Source organism: Mastigoproctus giganteus, chromosome 5 (genome assembly GCF_048544385.1).
Source record: "Mastigoproctus giganteus isolate SK-2022 chromosome 5, ASM4854438v1, whole genome shotgun sequence".
Lineage (NCBI taxonomy): Eukaryota > Metazoa > Arthropoda > Arachnida > Uropygi > Thelyphonidae > Mastigoproctus > Mastigoproctus giganteus.
Window position 1 is genome coordinate 85,238,267 of NC_143579.1, and position 20,127 is coordinate 85,258,393.

General features: G+C 36.1%; 1 protein-coding gene across 1 annotated transcript in view; it reads right to left on the minus strand.

The window, feature by feature from the left end:
* Positions 1 to 240: 240 nt before the first annotated feature.
* Positions 241 to 20,127, minus strand: part of Hey (Hairy/E(spl)-related with YRPW motif) — a 51,417-nt gene continuing 31,530 nt past the window's right edge. Inside the window, exon 5 of the mRNA XM_090373319.1 lies at positions 241 to 1,163. Coding sequence (XP_090229445.1) covers positions 538 to 1,163 — 626 coding nt within the window. The 3' untranslated portion in view covers positions 241 to 537. The remainder of the gene's footprint in view (positions 1,164 to 20,127) is intronic.

The following is a 20,127-nucleotide window of genomic DNA, read 5'->3' on the forward strand; positions in this document are numbered from 1 at the left end:
TGAAAAAATTAAATAAACAAAGCTGTATTGCAAAACTTTCCTAGTACCCTTTGTAGAATTATACTGAAAACCATTTTGTTGGCAGTCAGTGCAGATTGACGAAATGTACTTTATAAAGAAGAAAGAACTACTGTACTTAACTTTATTGGTAGTTTATTTAGTGAACAATTAAATCATAATTCACTTTTGTTTATCCTTAAAATAAATTGTTGTAAAAGCATTTACACTCTACACTACGTATTCTCAAAATCAGACTAGATTTATTTTAATAATCAAAAAAAAGTATCTACAAAGAGAGTTGAGTAGATGCGAAAAAAAGCACCTGCTTCAGTGAGATCAACAGCCTAGTGGCATTAAAAATCCTGTATGTACATGTATATGATAAATAATTCTCTATGTACACAGTATATAGAGATCATTGTAAACTATTCACAGCACACCAGGTGTCGCTGTCATCTTACAATCGGGGAACTCCTGCTGTGGAACACAGCAGATACCGTCGTCCTATGAAAAAAGCACAGTTCGAGAACAGAACAGTCAGTAAGCTAATTCTGCTCCCCAAGGTCTGTAAGGTCTCACGGGGGAAGGCTGGGCAGGGTTCGATGTGTTATAGTTGGAGAAGTTTTGATGTCCCATGTAGTGGCTTCCAGCCATTTGGCTCAACGAGTGTGTCATATTTGTACCGCTGTCGCCGTTACTGCCTATAGGTGTCACTGTGGTGGGTGTCACATTGGCGCGCGACACTACTGAGGCGTGGGAACCGGACGATAGATTACAATCAGCTGAAACTCCCGGTCCGATGCGTGGCTCTGTGTAGGTATAAGTGACAGTTGTTGGAATGGGGGAGGGACCTTCTGAACTGATTGCGGGACCACCAACTGGAGCTGCAACTGAGGGATAATGGGCTGTTGAGGTGGGAGGTATGGGACCGAACATTGATGATGGATTCCATGGGTTGTGAGAAGCCGCAGATTTGATCGCTAGTTCCCGCTGAGCTGCATAGCACTGAAGGTGACTCATAAGGCGCATTCTTAATGGCTCTTGAAGGTCCATTCCTTCTATTGTTACTAGATAACGGGCAACTTCTGAAGCACATTCCCGGAATCCAATCCCGTGGTAATCCATAACAAATTTGTGAGGTTCGAAAGTGAAGATATCCATTCCTGAAAGCATAAAAATAAGTAATAAATACAATTATTATATTCACAAGAATAATACTGCTTAAATAAAAAGTTAAACATATTTTTTAAGTCATCGCGTTTACTATTTTTCATAGTTCAGTAGGGAACTTTTTATTAAATATTCCAGTCTTCCAAAAATAAACTTCCAATTTAGCTTGTACAGGTGTGATATGAAAGGTTCGTCCATAACTAACTATAAACTAATATTACTTACTACAAAACAGAGTCGGCCGTATAAAATATTATTAATTCGTAGAAATCTGGGATTATGATGCCTCAGGCTACGAAAGCTGCAAAAACAATCACAGTGTCGATACCGACACTGTGATTGTTATTTTTACTAACAAAAACGAATGGAATAATAGTGGGAAAGAAGCTAATAGCTCCTCTTAATTTACTGGTTATGTTATTCAGGAAGGGACCACATTGATTTAACCGATTGTGTCATGCACATTATGCTGATCCCAACTGGGCCCCACTAAGAACCCTGACGCTGCTCAAAAACTTTCTGTGGTCTTCCATCAAAAGTATGTCAGAAGAATTTTGACCATTCTTGATAGCAGAAAGCTCCTGGTCTTGATGACATTTCTTCATTTGTTCTTAAAACCTGTGATTTTGTTTTGTGTCGACCTTTTACACTTTCTTATTCCACTGGTATATTTCCTTATGCTTGGAAATTTGCTCATATCCAGCAAATCTCTAAAAAGGGGGACATCCCTCCCATCTAGTTATCGTCCCATTGCATTTACCTATACTCTTTCCAAAGTGATGGAGAAATCCATCACTTTGGAAAGAGTAGAGCATGGATTCAGTTAGTTTCGATCCACTGTGATCTTTTTTTTTTTTTTGAATATGTTGCTCATCTACGAACAAATTCAATGAAAAAGTTTGAAGCTGGAACAGTCATTCTTGACAAAGGATATTGATCGTGTTTGGCATAAAGGTCTTCTAAACAAGCTTCCATCTTACGGATTGTCCACTGACTGTTTTTTTGCAATTGGATATTCAGTTTTCTCTTTCCGTGACCGCTCGCTGCGTGTAGATGACACTCTTATTTTCTAACTTTTTCACTGATGCTGGTATTCCCCAAGATTCAGTTCGTTTCTTCCAGTCTTTTTCTTTTGTATATTAATGACCTTCCACTGTCTGGAAATCCTATCCATAGTTTTGCAGATGATAGCACATTGCATTCCACATCTAGTTTGAGAAACCTTGCCCTACACCAGTGGTTTCCAAACTTTATGTTACTACGCCCCCCTTTAAAAAAAAATCTAATCTTGGCGCCTCCCCTCCTTTATTTCATAAAATAATACAGACACATTTTTACCATTTAAAAATGCTTTAATACGAAAAAAGAAAAAAACGTAATTGACAGAATAATAACAAGGTTTTACTATATATATATATTCATTTTTAAATTAATTTGTTTTTAATGCGATGGATGTGCTTGTTTATCAGCACAAAGTTTATCAAATCTAGGTGTCATTGAGGAGAGTGCTACTCGTAGCTCTTTTTCTACTACTAAACGGGCTCGATATTTGGATTTCATTGCAGCTAATGCAAAAAATCCCGTTTCGCATAAATATGTAACGAATGGCAGCAGTACTTTCATTGCTTTGCTTAACAAAGTATTATATTCTTCACTTCGATTCAACCAAAATTGAACTGGGGTTTCACTCTGAAATTTTTGTTTCAATGAAGTATCGCATGATAATTCTATCAATTTTTCCTTTTCAATAGTTGTCAATCCAAATTCATCATCTTGTTCATCGACAAATGGATTCTGTATCCACGCGAACTTTGTAAAATCAAGATCTTCGAAATAATGTGAAAAGTGCATTAGCAAACCATCCAAGTGTTCATAAATAGATTTTTGTTTGCTTCAATATTAACTCTGGCGCAGAAATCATTTAAAAGTCGAAACATGTTAGTTTATTGTAAATTTGATTTCCATAGCTCCAATTTTTTTTATAAATGCTTTCACTTTGTCTTTTTGAATCAGTGAATGTATTTGTGGTCCTTGCATTGATTTATTCAAAACACTCAATTTTCCAAAAATTTCAACCAAATAGGCAAGTTTAACAATAAAGTTATCATTCCTAAATAAATTTGCTTCTTCATTATGATTTTCATCAAGAAAAAATTGCAATCTCTTCTTTGAGTTCAAACACCCTTTGAATCACTTTTGTACGAGATAGCCAGCGCACTTCACAATAGTATAGAAATGAGGTATAATTAGCTTCCATACCTTCACACAGCTTTGCAAAACAACCTAACTTTTAAAGGACTGTTTTTTATGTAGTTTATAACTTTCGTAACTTTTGTAAAAATGTTAAGTTCCTCGCTCATATTTTTTGACACAAGAGCTGCTCTGTGAAGCATGCAGTGTGTCCAGATAACTTCGGGTGCTTTCTTTTTAACTAATGCTTGAAGACCTGCCTTGTGTCCTGACATTGACTGTGCTCCGTCACTACAGAATCCAATGCAGTTATTCCACTTTATGTCGTTCTCATCAAAAAAAGTGTCAATTATATTAAAATTTTCATTGGATGTGGCCTTTCCAGGCATGGGGTTTCAAAATAATATATCTTCCATTATATTAGTTTCTGCAACATATCGAACATATGCAATTAAATGAGCATCTTTAGCTACATCAGTTGCCTCATCTACTTGTATGGCGAATTTCGAAGTACACAGTCGAGAAACTAACTGATCGCAAAGATCTTCAGATATATCATCGATTCTTCTGCCAACTGTATTATCAGAAAGCGGTATTTGTCGCAACTGTTTCGCATATGATTCGCCGAACATTATTTTAACCATTGTAATAGCTGCTGGCAAAACTAGAGTTTCTCCTATTGTGTGTGTGTGTGTGTTGTGTGTGTGTGTGTGTGTGTGTGTGTGTGTGTGTGTGTGTGTGTGTGTGTGTGTGGGTTTTTACATTTCGCGATTCTGTAAGAAACTTGGTACGACGCTAGCAATGCATTGATGGAACAGAAACTTATTTTTTTGAACGTTTACTTTTGTTTATTAAACTCAACTAAAAATATTAGGATTAAATTTATATTCTTAAAAAATAGAACTTCTAAATTACTAACGATTATTATCAGTAAGTAATCACGCCAGAAACAATAAAAAACACAATCGCACACCACTGAAACCATATTTTCAACCATGCAGCTAATGCTATACTATGCAATCTACCTATATATGTCATACATAGTACGCACTAAATTATATATATTACATTACCTCATATCAATCATAATTCATCAATCCATTTCAGCAAAATATATTTTTTTCCAAATAAATGTTATCTCATGTTTATATCGAAGTTAGAGGTGGCGGTAAATGCTTTAAAAAATAGGTTATCAAATTTAATGTTATGTTATGAAAGTTTATTTATATGTATATATATTTTTTATTTATATATGTTATGTTATGAAAATTACATTTCTGTTAAACTTTTCGTGCCTCCTTTTGCACTAGTCCGCGCCTCCCAGTTTGGAAATCGCTGCCTTACACAAAGAGTTTTGTCTTCTCGAATATCCACCACCAATTACTTAAATGCCAGGTAATTCTTTAGTGGGGAAAAGAACACAGTTAACTTTATTCCTTTTAAACTCAGTCTCATCTATCTTTTTTCTCACAAAAAAGTCTGATGCTCCTTTCCTCATCTTCAGTTATACTCAGATTTCTAGACAAGATAACATTTCTCCACAAGGAATTACCGTAATTTCTATTTTCTTTTGGAATAAGCACATCATAAATATTGCTTTCTCTGCATCCCAAAAACTGGATTTTTTTTTTTGCCCCTAGCGTTACTTTTTTTCTAGACAACTACCCACTCTTTATAAATCTCCAATCCGCCTCGCTATGGAATATTGTTCCCATATCCGGGGTGGTGCACCCAAAAATTCTCTCAGTTTTCTAAACATTTCAAAACATGATAGTCAGGTTAATTAATGACTTCTCTCTCTCTCTCTCTCACACACACACACACACACACACACACACACACACACACACACACACACACACACACACACACACACACACACACACACGTTCTGTTTTCGCTGCATTACTTTTTTATAGATACTTTCATGGTACTGTTCTTCTGAATTGGCATCCGTAATTTCTCCGCTTCCTTCAAAACCAGTCAGAACACTTGCTGCAACCGGTCAGCATCCATTTACTGTCCAACTTCAAACTCACGGAATTAACCTTTCTTTTTTCACATTTATTCTATTTTCTCGAATGGCTTTCTTCGTATGTATATATTCACTCTTTATAAATCTCAAATCCGCCTCGCAATGGAATATTGTTTCCATATCCGGGGCTCATTAATGACTCATCTCTCTCTCTCTCTCTCTCTCTCTCTCTCTCTCTTCCCCGCTGCATTACTTTTCTATAGATACTTTCGTGGTACTGTTCTTCTGAATTGGCATCCGTAATTCCCCCGCTCAGTCAGAACCAGTCTGAACACTTGCCGCAACCGGTCAGCATACATTTATTGTCCAACTTCAAACTCACGGAATTAACCTTTCTTTTTTCACATTTATTCTGTTTTCTCGAATGGCCTTCTTCGTATATATATCCTGAAGATTACAATCTACAGACATTCAAGTCTAATGTCAACAAGTGTCTTCTGTTTTCTCAACCTTAAACCCACGCAAGGTACCAAGTAGTATAGTATTTTGTAATATTTTTCGTGAGGTTGAGACCGTAACAAAACATTCCGTTTAGTGATAGTTGATAATTTCTGTCAAGAAATAATCACTTTTAAATGAAATTTTTTTCTTAAAAAGATCAGGTTTTTTAAAGTTTTAATTCCACTTTATAGTATAGACCAGGGGTGGCCAACTTAATTTGTGACGCGATCTACTTTTTTTCTTCAAAATGTGCCGGGATCTACCATCTCAAGAATTTCATTGCACATGGTTCAAAAGTTAATCAATACATATTGAAAAACGTTGTCTTTAAATTTAAATAAAATTCAGAATTCTTATTTTAAATTCATACGTATTTAAATTTTTAATTTATACGAAGTTTGTGTCTTCATGTCATCTGCTAAGCTTTCAAAATCGGGAATATACTGTGATAAGGCGAACCGTAAAGAACCTTCTGTATGCAAGTCCGTAAGAATAGAGCGATTCTCCGTCTTCTTTTTTTTTTTTTTTTTTCCAAATACGAAAAGGCCAATTCACATAGATATGTGGAACCAAAACAGGAATTTAAAAGTTCACTGCATTTTTTTACATTTGGGTACTTTTCTCGGCAAACATATTTCCAAGTCTTTTTCTGATGATCTTGCTTTTAGGAAGATATCGTTTCGCAATGTAATAATTTCATTTTCAAGTAATATTTTCTCCATGTAAAAAATCTCAGCGATTTTTTCTTCAATTTGTTTCGTATCTAAGTCGACATTAAATGGATAAGAAATACATTGAACAATGTCTTCCAGTTATTTCCAAGTCATCCACAACTTCCTCAATTTCAGAAACATATTTCTTACTATTAAATTCAAAAACAGGATATTTTTGCAAATGAACTCGCATATTTGCAAAATGATTTTTTTTTCCCTTTGAGATCCTTAGCCATTGCCAAAAATTGATATTTATATGCAGAAATATTACTAATCATGCCACCCACATTTTTGTTTTTTCTTTGTAATTCTAAATTCAGATCACTTAATTTACTGGTAAAATCTGCCAAAAAAGCCAGCCCACACAACCACTCTGTATCTTGTAGCTGCTGATAATCATCTCCCCTTTAATTAACAATTTTTTTGTAAATTTCATTCGACAAATTTCGAAATCTCTGTAGAAACTTACTCCGACTCAACCACCTCACATTTGTGTGCAATATCAGATCCGGTTAATTTTCATTAAGTTGATTTTGAAAAGGCTCCTTTCAAGAGATTGTCCTCTGATGGAATTCACGATTTTGAAAGCTATGTTGTTGTTTGGTTTTTAGGAGCATTAGCAACTAAGGCCGTATTGCTCCCGGAATATCCTCCATATTTGGTGGTGACGGGCTCGAACCCCGGTCTAATCAAGAAGCGTGTGCTACGCACTGTTGCTCCTTCCCACCTGGCTACGGAGGCGCTTTGAAAGCTATATCCATAACACTTAGAATTTAATATTTTGTTTTCTAACACTTATTGGTGGATGATACAGTGGTAACTTAAAAAATCTAGGAATTCACCATCCTTTTGGCACAATGCGATGAATCCGTTAAGATGCCTTGTCATTGCTTTGGCTCCATCTGTTATTATTGATACAAGCTTAAATAGTGGTCATTTAATTTTTTCAATAAAATTTTTGAATGTGTTAAATATATCAAGACCTCTAGTTTTTATTTTTAACGAAACCATACCCAGCAGTTCTTCTCTAGTGGCAGAATCATCGAAAACCATTCGAATAAAATCGAGCTGTAAAGAAAAGGACACACCACTAGCAATATAAGCACGCAATTGTTTGCTCACATACATTTTCACTCATTTTTTCGATGCTTCGCATCACAGTATTTCGAGATAATTGCGGATCTTGAAGAGCACTTTTAATTTCATTTTTGTTCTTAAAATTTTAAAAAAGAGAATCTGTTATTTCTGAAAATGCGTGTTTGATGAATTGACCATCAGAAAATAGTTTGCAAGGAGATGACTCACTTTAAATGATGCTACAGTTACTGCTTTAGATTGTAAATTAGGTGTCATGAAGAAATTTTGTTGCGGGAATAATCTGGATTTAAGTTCTTTTAATTTATTTTTTCTAAGGTCACTATTAGGCGGAAAATCCGATTGGTATTTACCATAAAGATATTAATATCGTTAATAAATATTGAAAGCGGTAAGGGGACCCAACATGGAGTGCGTTGAAATGCCTTTCTAAATTTCCTTTTTTGAGTCAAGCCACGGAAGCATTGCAAATCAAACAGCATTTTTCTTTTATCATTACAAAAAAGTATTCTAGTTCCCACTCTTGATGAAAACGATACGTTTTACTCTATTTCGTAGTATTAATTTTAAATCAAGGGATATTAAATAAACATATAAGTACTGTCCAGTTATTAATATTAAGTAAACTGAAAAATAAGAATTCGACACGTACACTATGCTCTCCACAACATAACTGCATGAATTTTCACTAGACCACGGAGTAATAAGTACTCTGTGCACTCGACAAGCCTAGCTGCTGCGCAGCGACAAGAGTAGTCACGTGGTTCAACGGATTTGTAATAAGCGTATGCAGTGGGGTGCATAATAATAATAACATATAGATTTTGACTAATCTGTTTTTTTGTATATGTTCAAAATTTGTCGTGATCGACCGAAATTAAAGCCGCGATCGACTTGTTGGCCACCCCTGGTATAGACTATAGAGTATTTCATTTAAAAGGTTCCCGATATTTTACAGTTAATTAAGAAAAAGTTAAACCTTTTCGGTTTTTATTCACGCTCCTTAAAAAGAAATGAGTCAATTCACGCTTCTCATAGTTTGAGAAGAATTACATTCCCGAATTATATTTCCCATTCCCTTCACAACTTGATGCTTCCAGAGGTGTGCTACTGTTCGTTTAACAATAGGCTCCTTAACTGAGACCAGCTGCACACGACTTATTATCATTCAAAAACAAACGGGCTCCCAGGCCTATAGCAGCATACTCTTTTGTTGCGTCCTCCTAGAGAAGGAGAGGAGCCTAACAAGAATTTCAGAAGTACTTTTTTAGAATTGGTTTTAAACTTTTTACACTTTTCTTTTTAAATAAATTTTCATCAGCTCGTGGTTTAAATCATCGAGTTATTAGACACTCGCTAAAAATATTACTGTAACGGATATTAAGCTGAAGACAGTGTTTAGCCACGATCACTTTGACAGGTGCAATATAGCCTTTGCACCAGAAACGCTCTTAACAATAACAACGGGGGACAAAACATCACAAAATAAATACACTTATTTATCACTAGTGAGGTGCTGTTTATTCCTAGTGTGAAAAAAATAATAATAAAAAATAAATAAATAAAAAATAACTCGGCCGATAGTAAGTATTGCAAAAATACAAGAATACTTCACTCTTTCCAATCCATTTATAAAATATGGGTGGTGGCCATGTCAAGTAATTGTGTTATTACATATGTAGATTTATAAATTATCTGGAAATAAGTTTGTTTAAATATAACAAATATGGTTTTGTTCTGTAAGCCGCGTTTCCCATTTATTCGTCATTGCTCCAAGAGCTACAACGGAACAAGTCTTAAAAGACCTAAGCTGGACCAAGTTCATGATGATGATGACTATCAAATGTAAATATGAAGAGTTTTATCGTATTACTTGACTCTTTTCGCTGCAAATTCCAGAATTAGGCCATTAAATGCACTTAAATATTGTATATTCATTTGACTTTCAACAGTAAAGCGTTATCTGCAAGTGTGACGAAAACATAATCGAAACTAATCGCCTGTTGGCATGGGATGTGTACAACTGCACCTATTGAGTATTTGTTAGGCCAACCCAGTTCGTTCCACAAACTCCGATCAGACCTAATGAATATAAATAAAGAGAAAAAAAATTAAGTACGCATGGGAAACCTTAAACAATTTACAAGACAGGAATTCACTTTCCATACATTCATCCTTATGTAGTCACACTGTGTGAACGGATTTATTTTGTAGAGGCCTGAATATATTACTGTGAAAGCTGATCAGCAAAGCGAGTATTTCGAAATACTTTTCTTTTTTGTTGGATCTCTGAAGCGTTGTATGCATAAGCAGAGAGCGTGTTTAATTATCGAGTATATTGTACAGTACAAAGAACACGAGCGAAGTTAACTGGGCGATTAATTCAAAATACTGGCCTGTTTTCTTTTTTTCCCCTTTTGCCACCTTCCACAGTAATTAAAAATAATGATTAGCATTTCCATTTCTAACGTGCTGTTAAAGGTAAATGGGGAAAGACTTCCTTGAAATATATTTTTCCCTCATATTTTTACTCTTTTTTTTTTTTTGTTTCTCCTTCTCTCTCTTTGATAAGCGGTTGAATGGCCGTCATCGTTATTCACCGGTGTCGCTCCTTGTTGCACGGAGCAAGACGGCCAGCCAGGCGACAAGTCCATTGAAGCCGAGACTTTCTGGACCAGCCAGAAACTTGGTCAGCCTATTAGTCGTGGCCCTGTAGCTACCTGTACTGTAGCGAATTACGTAATTGGCCAGATGCGAGATCGTCTTCGCTACGGTTGAACCATCCATGTAAAAACACCAAGCCTTTTGCAGTAATTCAACCTGAGTGCAAGCCGCGGCCTGCGGTAATCTGCTGGGGGCAGAGTGCAGAATGTACGTCTCCGTGGGAACGGGACATCCGCAACTCGTCAAGCGGAACATCCCCCGCGAGACGAGTGACAACTATGCCATTATCTGGGAGAGATGTTAACAATCTTGGTAACGATACTAACTGTAGCCGGGAGCATGGGAAGAGGGCTTTTTCTGCCCACCTATCTGCACGCGCCTGCAAAGAGCACACTGCTGACTGATGTTGCACCTTCTCCATGCCCCCATCGAAAGCTGCTGCAATCTTTGACCGCATAAATATGTCAGAACCAGTTCACATTATTCGGCTCATCGTTACCCCCTACCCCCACTCCTCCTCATCCTCAAAACCAACCCTCACGGTGGAGTGCCTGTGACGTCACCAGCTGCAATAGAAGATCATATGTACGTGTCGTGTTAGCACGTTTTTTCACTTCAGGCGGAAGAAATTCTGTCAGTTAGAATACAGCAGTTCAAACGCTAAGAGAAAGTTTTCCTTTTGGAAACTGAATGAACAAGAAGACCTGATTCCTTTCTCTGACAAGTAGGATTTTTATCCTAAAGCATTTCAGCTTCATTAAAATGACAGCGTATGAATTATCCCAGGACCATAATTATCTCTTGAAACATATCTCTTTTACGGTATTTTTTAAAAATTAAAAACTGATAAAGAATAATCAAAGGGTTATACGATTAAAAAATGTGAAAAGTAAACAGATGTACATTTGATAGCTATTTATGGTATTATATGCAAAATTTATTGGAGGAAAAATTATTAAATTATATTATGATTATTATTTAAATTAGGAAAAATTATTAAAGGAAATGGAAGCTCATTTAGAACCACTTATGTGAAATTAAAGAATTAATGATAACCCTTGTGACTGACGTATTATCTAATTAATATATAAATAAAGTTTCTATTTTTACCCCTGGACAACCACATAAGGTCAGAGGAGTTTGCAGGATATCGTATTTTGTAGTCACGAGAGCTTCAACCAGTCACTCAATCCATCTACTTTTGTACTTCGACTTTCGTATATATACACAAGGATCACTGGATATACACGTATGATCATATAAGGAGCAAGGGCCGAATTTAGGCCCTGGCTCCTTGTACATATGATCACAGTGTCTCTCTTTCCATCGCCGTTTCTTTTCATCATGAGGATAAAAATTTATAATTACATATTTTGTAGTACCTTCTGATCTACAGGTGAGGTTCCAGGTGCTCTAGAACTCAGCTGCGAATACGAATATGGAATATGTGTGCGGCATCAATAACAAGGCTAGCTTACACTGCACAGCTTATAGATTCTCATATTCAGGGTTTTGCTGTGTGTCTGAATTTGTTTCGGTGGGAGCATTCTGTTCCTGAATCAGCGTGGGTGTCCATTCATTCCCACTTCTGCATCCGCATAATCGACATCTTCGGTTTTCTTTTGATGTCGTTTGGCAGTTCATTGTGCTACTAACAGAGGAGGACTGGGTCAAATATTCTTACGGAGAAAACTTTTAGCGTCCTTATACTAGTGTTTATTTCCAAAATCACATGGGCCTCCGGCCCACCGGGGTTTCCTCGGCCAGTCCGCCTCTGGCTGTTAACATTGTTGTTGATTGTCACGGGTACCTTCGAGTTCAGACGCTCGAGAGTTCCAGTTCCATGTTAAAGATTCCATCATCACATGGCCGGCTCTAGGCTTAGGCCCAAGAGGCACCGGCCTAGGGGCGCAATGGCTTTCGGCCGCCAACATCGTAAAAAATAAGTAATAGTATTAAAGAGGACCAGAGAGTCGAAGCGTTGGTGGTACGAGCAGTGCCCCCCCCCCAAAAAGCCGTATGGCAGGGGGCGTCGCTTTTAGCATTTATTGTTTTTGGTTTGCCTATTTGATTTTTCGTACCAGGCGCCGTATTGCATGGGGCTCCGTTTTGATCCAAAATTATTTTTGGGGCGCCTATTTTACTTTTCGCACCAAACCCGCGAAAATTTTCCAATTCATTTGTGATCAGCAATTAACATATTCCTTACCAAACCTATTTATTGCTATTCGCATTTTCCTAACCTTGTGTGTCTCTGTGGCTAGCACGGAAAGTTGTTCGAAACTGAAATTTATTAAAACTCATTTGAGAACAACAAGAGTCAGGAAAGATTAGACGGTTTAACAATATTATAGATTTAACGAGATATTTAAAAGAACTTGATAGGGAAGAATTGATAACAAATTTTGCGATAGTAAAAGCCAGAAAAGTTTTAATTTAGTTAAAAAATTGTTTTTTTGCTACGATTTTCAATAATTATTCTTATACTTTATAGACACAGCTTATATTCTTTATTTAAGATTTTTTTGCTTGTTTTTGCAAAATTATTATATTTATTATACATATATTTTATCTATTTTAAAATATTTAAAATTCCGTTATTGATTGCGGTATTAAGTAATTTCACTAACATGCATTGCTTTAACAGCACAGTTATAAATTTTAAATAATCAGAAATCGTTATCGGCTTTTTATGATTTAAAAGCGACATGTTTACAATTTCATTTGAAACAATTTGGTGGAGTTCAATTATTGTATAAAGTTTATATGCGACTAGGTGGTATTGCTATGTTTGTTAAATCAGATTACACAATTCTTAAAGTTGAATTTTAGCAGTCGGCGTCTAATCGGTATCAGGTATGATATTGGATGTCGGGTTAGCCTATATTTCTTTAACATTATTAATTTTTGATCTCCCTTCTGCAGCGGAAGACTTCTTTTTGAGTTTTTGGTATGGATAATTAGAAAGCTAATCTTAAAATTGATATTATAATTTGTGGAGACTTCACTCTCCCTGTTCCTTCACACGAAGTAACGATCAGTTTCCCATTCTCGGTTTAGGCAAATCTTAAGTTTCCTATCAGACAAATCAAATTTATGATGCTTTATTTTATTTATTTTTTTGAAAGGCCTCCCTAGCCGAGTGGTCAGGAGCGGAAGTGCAAGTAACACACGCACTTTTGAGTAAATCTGGCTTCAAGCCCCTGATTGCTAAATACGGTTGATCTGCCTACCACGCATTGGACCAGCGTGGCATATTATGGTCCATTTCCCTCAACATGAATCGTTAAGGAGGCTTCCATCCTGCAGTGGATTGATAATGGCCGCTGCTTACCTTACCTTTTTTTATATTTCAGCTCTTAATTATTTCAGTTATCTTACTGAAAAACAGTTTTCTTTTATTTTTTTTAACGTTCTTTTTATTATTATTATTTTTTTGATTCTTCGTTTGTATCTGATGATACTGGGATTCTCCCATGAAACTGAACGGCCCTTCAAAACGTTCCCGATTAATCCCCCCCACCAAATTTGTACTACTTCTGCAGACCTTTATCGCTTGATTCTCTTCTTTGGTATCAGCTTCCTAAACATTCTATCAATCTACCAGCGCATCTTCTAACTTTATGGCAATCTAGAATTGCAATTAGTACGGCATCCCGAATGTCTCATATTTTGTCTATCTCTAAATTTTGGTGCGATAGTAAGATTAATATGATCTTAAGGCTAAAACAAAAATAGTTTAGGAAGAAATAGAAGGATTCATTGAACTTAACTTTCAGCATAGTGTTCTGCTGGAGCTGAGTTGTTTAAGATTAATATGGCTCTCAGATATTCTTAATGCACATTGTATTTGTTGTTTTAAAGGTGGTAATCCTCCAAGTAAAGAATCCGTATGGCCAACAATCTGGTCATCAGTTTCCCTCTGTTTAGTTTCGATTGCAGTCTCGACATATTTAAAAGTGAATTGAACCCCCCCCCATTGTTATAATTCGCCCGGTCCAGACAATATTCCGAAGTGTTTTTGATAAAATTTGTCACTTCTTATTTGATTCTCTTTCCTCTGTCTTTTTTTTTTAACCTCTGTCTATAATTGCTGTCTGAATGAACAATGTTTCCCCTAAGGAGCTAAGAAGCTGAATCATCAGCTTTGTCCCATGTCTAAAATCTTAAATCCTAGTGCCCACAAAATTTGGCGGTTTTTTTTTGTTATCCTTTCCTCTTTTGCCTAAATTATTTCAAATGATTTCAAAGACCTCTTCAATCTCTCACTCTCCAGATTCTGACCTCTCGCTTCTCTAATATTCACTATGTTTAAAAGTATGTTTTACCCCTCCTAAAAACTATATTTTTAGGTTCCCATGCAATCACTTGTAGTGGTCAGCTAGACTTAGATATTTCTCGCGCCTTTGATTCAGTTCAAGCTACATCAAAGTGGGATGAAAGATCTTCGGTCCCTTTTAGACCACCTTGCGTACCTCTGCTGCATATCAGGAGATATTTTAAGCATTGTTTGTTTCTTCATTTTTAAATCGTACTCTCATTCTGCAGGGAAAGGTTTAAGGTTATCATGTCATTTGTTTTGAGATACCTCGAGGGGGCGGGGGAGAGTACCGGGTTATCTTTCAGTTTTTCGGCCTTAATTCCTTCTCTTCTTCATAACGTTAAAAACTGGCAATTTTAAATTCTGGCGAGGACATCAAAATCTGGCAATGTCAAAAGAAATTTGTTTGATTAATCTGTTCATTAATAAATCTTTCCTTCTTATTAACTATTTCAGGGAATCTGAATTCGAAATTAATCCTGATAAATCTGCCTACGTGGTCATAACATAACCAGGAAAAGAATTCTATTCCAAATTCTTCCGTTTATTCGTAGTGAATTTATAAGCCTGTTGATTTCTCATAAGGATTTAGGCGTATTCTTCAATTCTAAACTGCTGTTTTCGGTTAATATTATGCAGTTAAAAATTAACTTATTGGGGGGAAAAACTGACTTTTCAGACAAAATCTGTTGAACTTTTCTGATGCTGCCACCTTCAAATATATACTCTCACCTTATTATTTTTTTTTTATCTTCATTTATGATGCTTTATTTTATTTATTTTTTTGAAAGGCCTCCCTAGCCGAGTGGTCAGGAGCGGAAGTGCAAGTAACACACGCACTTTATGGCACTGAAGTCTGTTTAGCAGTTGCAAAGTGGAATCTTGCTGTTTTTATATCTGATGTTGCAATGGATTAATGTAAAATGTGGTTCTCCTATACCATCTACAAGTCAAAAATATATTTCAATTTAAACTTCATCCATATTATTAAATTCATCCAGGTAAATCATTGCGTACGTTTGCTAAAATCTTTTCAAGATTATGCCATACACCTTCCATTTCGAATAAGATTGGTTGGCATCTGCCAACTAAACAAGCCAGGCAGAAACCGCTTGTTCCAAAAATGCTGTAGCCAAGTTGTCAAACATGAGTACTAGAATATTCTCTTTGAGTGCGGGTGGTTCACGCCCACGTCACTAATAAATACGGAAATATCATTATATCTCTATCTTGTGAACGCCTCTGACCTTATGTGGGGATCCCGGAGTATAAACAGAAAATTTATTTATTAAAATGCTAATAGAACATTCGTTGAATTATTCGTGAGCTCAATCTTGATCTCACACTATTTTGGTTGGGCGAAAAATACAACAGGGAAATTACTAAACTTATTCTTTCTCTTTAGCCAACCACACCTTTTAATCACAATTATCTCCGTTTCCCATAGGTTTTCTTTCTTTAGAGTGGTGCCTCCATAGCCAGGTGGCAAGGAGCAGCAGTGCACCCACTTCTTGATTAGACCGGGATTCGAGCCAGTCACCACCAAATACGGAGAATGCGGAAAGGTCAGGGAATGACCACGGCATATCCCGGAGCAATATGGCCTTAGTTGCTAATGCTCCTTAAAAAAAAAAAAAAAAAAAAAAAAAAAACCCAACCCCTTTCTTTAGCAATGTGCTAAATGCATGTACAATGTTAAACTCAAATTTGCTTTATGTTAACCAAATCAAATGCTTACTTTTCTTCTGGTAATGTGTGTAAAGTTGTTTTTATTTGGATACTGTAAACTCTAGCTCTTTAAACTACAGAGTATTTATGTTTAGAATGTGTTGCTATGTAATATTTCATCTTATCAATAGCTGACATTTGTTATTTATTTATTATAGATAACTCTTTAAAACTATTAGATTCTATTTCCTTAAATTTAACACCATTCAGGTAACTATTGCTTCCTTTATATTCTTCCTGAAATTGCAGATATTTTAGTAACGAAAATTGTTCCAGTTCAGCTCCTATGTGCGATGTGTGCTAATTACCAAAGCAACTAAGGTTATGAGGGAGAAAAAAATCGAGCAACTCTCGCCCGAGACCGATTAACTCAGCCAAGTTATGGAAGGGGGGGTTAAAAATAAAAATTCCTGCCGTCATTGACGGGATTACAACTTAGGCCTTTTCCACTTGGTGTGGTAGGACAGTGATAATAACCGCTGTGCTACTTGCGAGGGTAGGTCAGCTCTGTACATGAAATAAAATCACATTTTTTTGACAGGATACAACCATTTCAAAATTTTCTGATTTGGGTATTTAAATTTCTAATGTTTTCAGAAGTGAGCTTTTAGCTGTCTGCACCAAGATTAATATTAAGATGCCGGGAATAGATTTAGTAGAAAATAATTGTATTTTGAAGTTTGTTGAGATATTTCCTAAATTTGTGCCTTGTATGTATAATAAATGTCTATTTGAGGGAGTATTTCCCTGGTACTGGAAGATGGTATTATAAAATTATTACATAAGCCTGATAAACCATTAACCAATTCTGGAACATATAAGCCGATTTCACTCTTAGCAAATCTTGGAAAATTGTATGAGAGACTACTGTTGTTAAGGTTCAATTCTTTATTTAATGAACATAAAACGTACTTTTTGAACATCAATATGGTTTTAAGAAAAATCTGTCTGCTGATGATGCCATGCATGATTTGCTTACTTTTGGTCAACAATCTACTGAGAAGTATGCCTTAGCTCTCTTCATCGATTTTGAGGGAGCTTTTGACACGGTTTGGTACGAGAGTATTCTATGCTCATTAAGATAGCTTCGATGTCCTGATTTGCTGTACAAAGCGATCAGAAGTTATCTTGATGAAAGGAAAATTATGGTAAAAGCAAATTACTCAGTTTTTAACAGGGGTATTAAGAGGGGTTGCCCACAAGGATCAGTTCTAGGGCCAGTGTTCTGGAATCTGGTTCTTAATTAGTGGTTAACCACACACACCTCACTGCCACAAAGTGGCTTATGCTGACGAATTAGTGTTATGCACAGTTGGAAAATCTAGGCAAGTTCTAGAAGATAATTTCAAGTTATAGTGAATAACCTTGAAACGTGGGCTGCTTTTCATAAGCTCAAATTTTCTGAAAATAAAAAAAGTCGTGATGCTAATGAAGGGGGAAGTTGAATTATGACAGACTGGGGCGATTGCTAATTAACAATAAACAGATACCTTCGGTTTCTAGAGTGAACTATTTAGATGTACTTTTAGATGACAAATTACAGTTTTTTTGCACACTTGGATTACTTAAGTTCCAAGGTAAAAAAGTTTACTGCCTCTATAATTCGTATTACTAGGTCGGACTGGGGGCTTGGAAAGCGAGTTCTCGGTGTATATTATAAAGCTATATTTTTACCTATTATTACTTATGCTACATCTATCTGGTATAAACGCATAGAAAATGTTAAGTTTCGTCAAAAATTAATTTCCCTTCAAAGAGTTATGTTAGTGACAATATTAAGAGTTTATAAAACGGTATCAACCAATGCTATGCAGGTTAATGCCGGGGCTTTGCCCTTGGATCTGTATGTTGTATTTCGGTCTTTTTTGTTATTTTGTAAGGAAAGGTAGACAAATATCGTTTATGGGTTTATCTTATAATTGTACTGGAGATATTAAAAAGGAAACGAGTAATATATTTAAGAGATTACTTGACTTATGGCAAGTACCACAGGTGAAGTAACTAGATTATTTTTACCTGATGTTTTATTCAATTTTGATAATAAACTGAACAAGTGGTTTTATTTAAAAATGGAAACCTATTTATTGAAGGGTTATGGATCCCTTAACTTCAAACTGTTTAAATTTAGTTTGGCAGATCAGCCATATTGCAGGTGCAGTTTGATTGAGTCTTGGGACCATGTGTTGTATGAGTGTTCCTTGTATGAGGAATACATTATAGGCAAAAATTGAGGGAGGTAATTCCAAATTTGGAAAGAGGTTGTGAATATATTTGTTTACAGTCAGTTAATTTCATGGCTTTACAGGAGTTTGCCAGATTGAGAAGAAGGCGATTGTCTTCATTGACTGTTAATATTCATTTAAGTCTATTTTTATGACTCATTGTCAATAATTGATGTTTAAAGTTTGTTTGATTAGCTATACTGCGTTTTTTTTTTTTTTTTTTTTTTTTTTTTTTTGCTGGCATTAGCAAAGTTTGCTGATGCGGGATTACATTCCCCTGCGTGGGATATTTTATTTTATTATTATTTATTTATTTTATTTTATATATTTATTTTATTATATATATTTATTTATTTATGTATTTATTTTTTAATTTTTATTATTTTTTTGCTGGAATTAGCTAAGTTTGCTGATGCGGGATTATTATTTTTTTTTTTCTTCTTCTTAATATTAATTAATTATTTATTATTTATTATTATTTTTTTGCTGGCTCCCAGGTCTGGGCAGCCCGGGAGCAGGACTGCTGGCACTTACCAGCCTTGCATTACTACTGGTGGGTGCGGGATTATAGTGCTGGATTGCACTGACAGATTTATTAGGCCCAGGTCTGGCTTTATATGCCAGCAATGAGCCCCGGGTTGCATTTACCCACTTGGTGGCCGCCCCCCCCCGGTGGAAAAGTGACCTGACTTCACATTACACTACACAACACACACACACACACACACTGTTTGGGTCTGAATACTGAGTTTCTTTTGCCAACAGAGTACACAGGTGGAGATAGATGTATGTCTGGGGATTCTTGATTAGACCGGGGTTCGAGCCGGTCACCACCAAATACGGAGGGTGTGGTAAGATCAGGGAATGACCACTGCATATTCCCCGAGCAATATGGCCTTAGTTGCTAATGCTCCTAAAACCAAATAACAACATAACAAAATGTATGTCTGGGAGCGACCTAGCGACATGAATATGCAATACAATACAATACAAAAAAAAAACTTCTAATGTTAGATAAAATACATAAAATTTATTAACTGTACAAAGTGCTGAATTTCAGTCTTAACGTCCCTGAAGATGAAATCTGACGTAATGGTGTGTGTGTGTGTGTGTGTGTGTGTGTGTGCAGTAAGTGCAAAATTGAGGATTGTAACCACATAATTTCATTCCAGCACAACAGTTATCTCTATTTGTGTATAGGATAAGTTATGCATCAACAAAAGACTCTGCAATCGTAATGAAATCGCCAAAAGAGGAAACGTTAGAAGAATTGCAACGGGGAGAAAACAAAGGTGGTGTTGGGGAAATAGCCAGGGGTTAAGTTATATTGCTCTTAAAGTGCTGCAAAGTCTTTTGGACAGTAGGAAATTTAAACATTATCGACCTGTGTGAACAGGCTTTGGTCCAAAAGGTGCCACCCACACAGATTTTAAGGCCAGGTGAATAACCAGCGGGCGTACTATTGTTTAGTGTACCTTTCCAGTGGGGGAGGTTCAAAGCGGGCAATTAGCGAAACTGTTACTTGATAAGTGCAAGTATGCTGTCCTA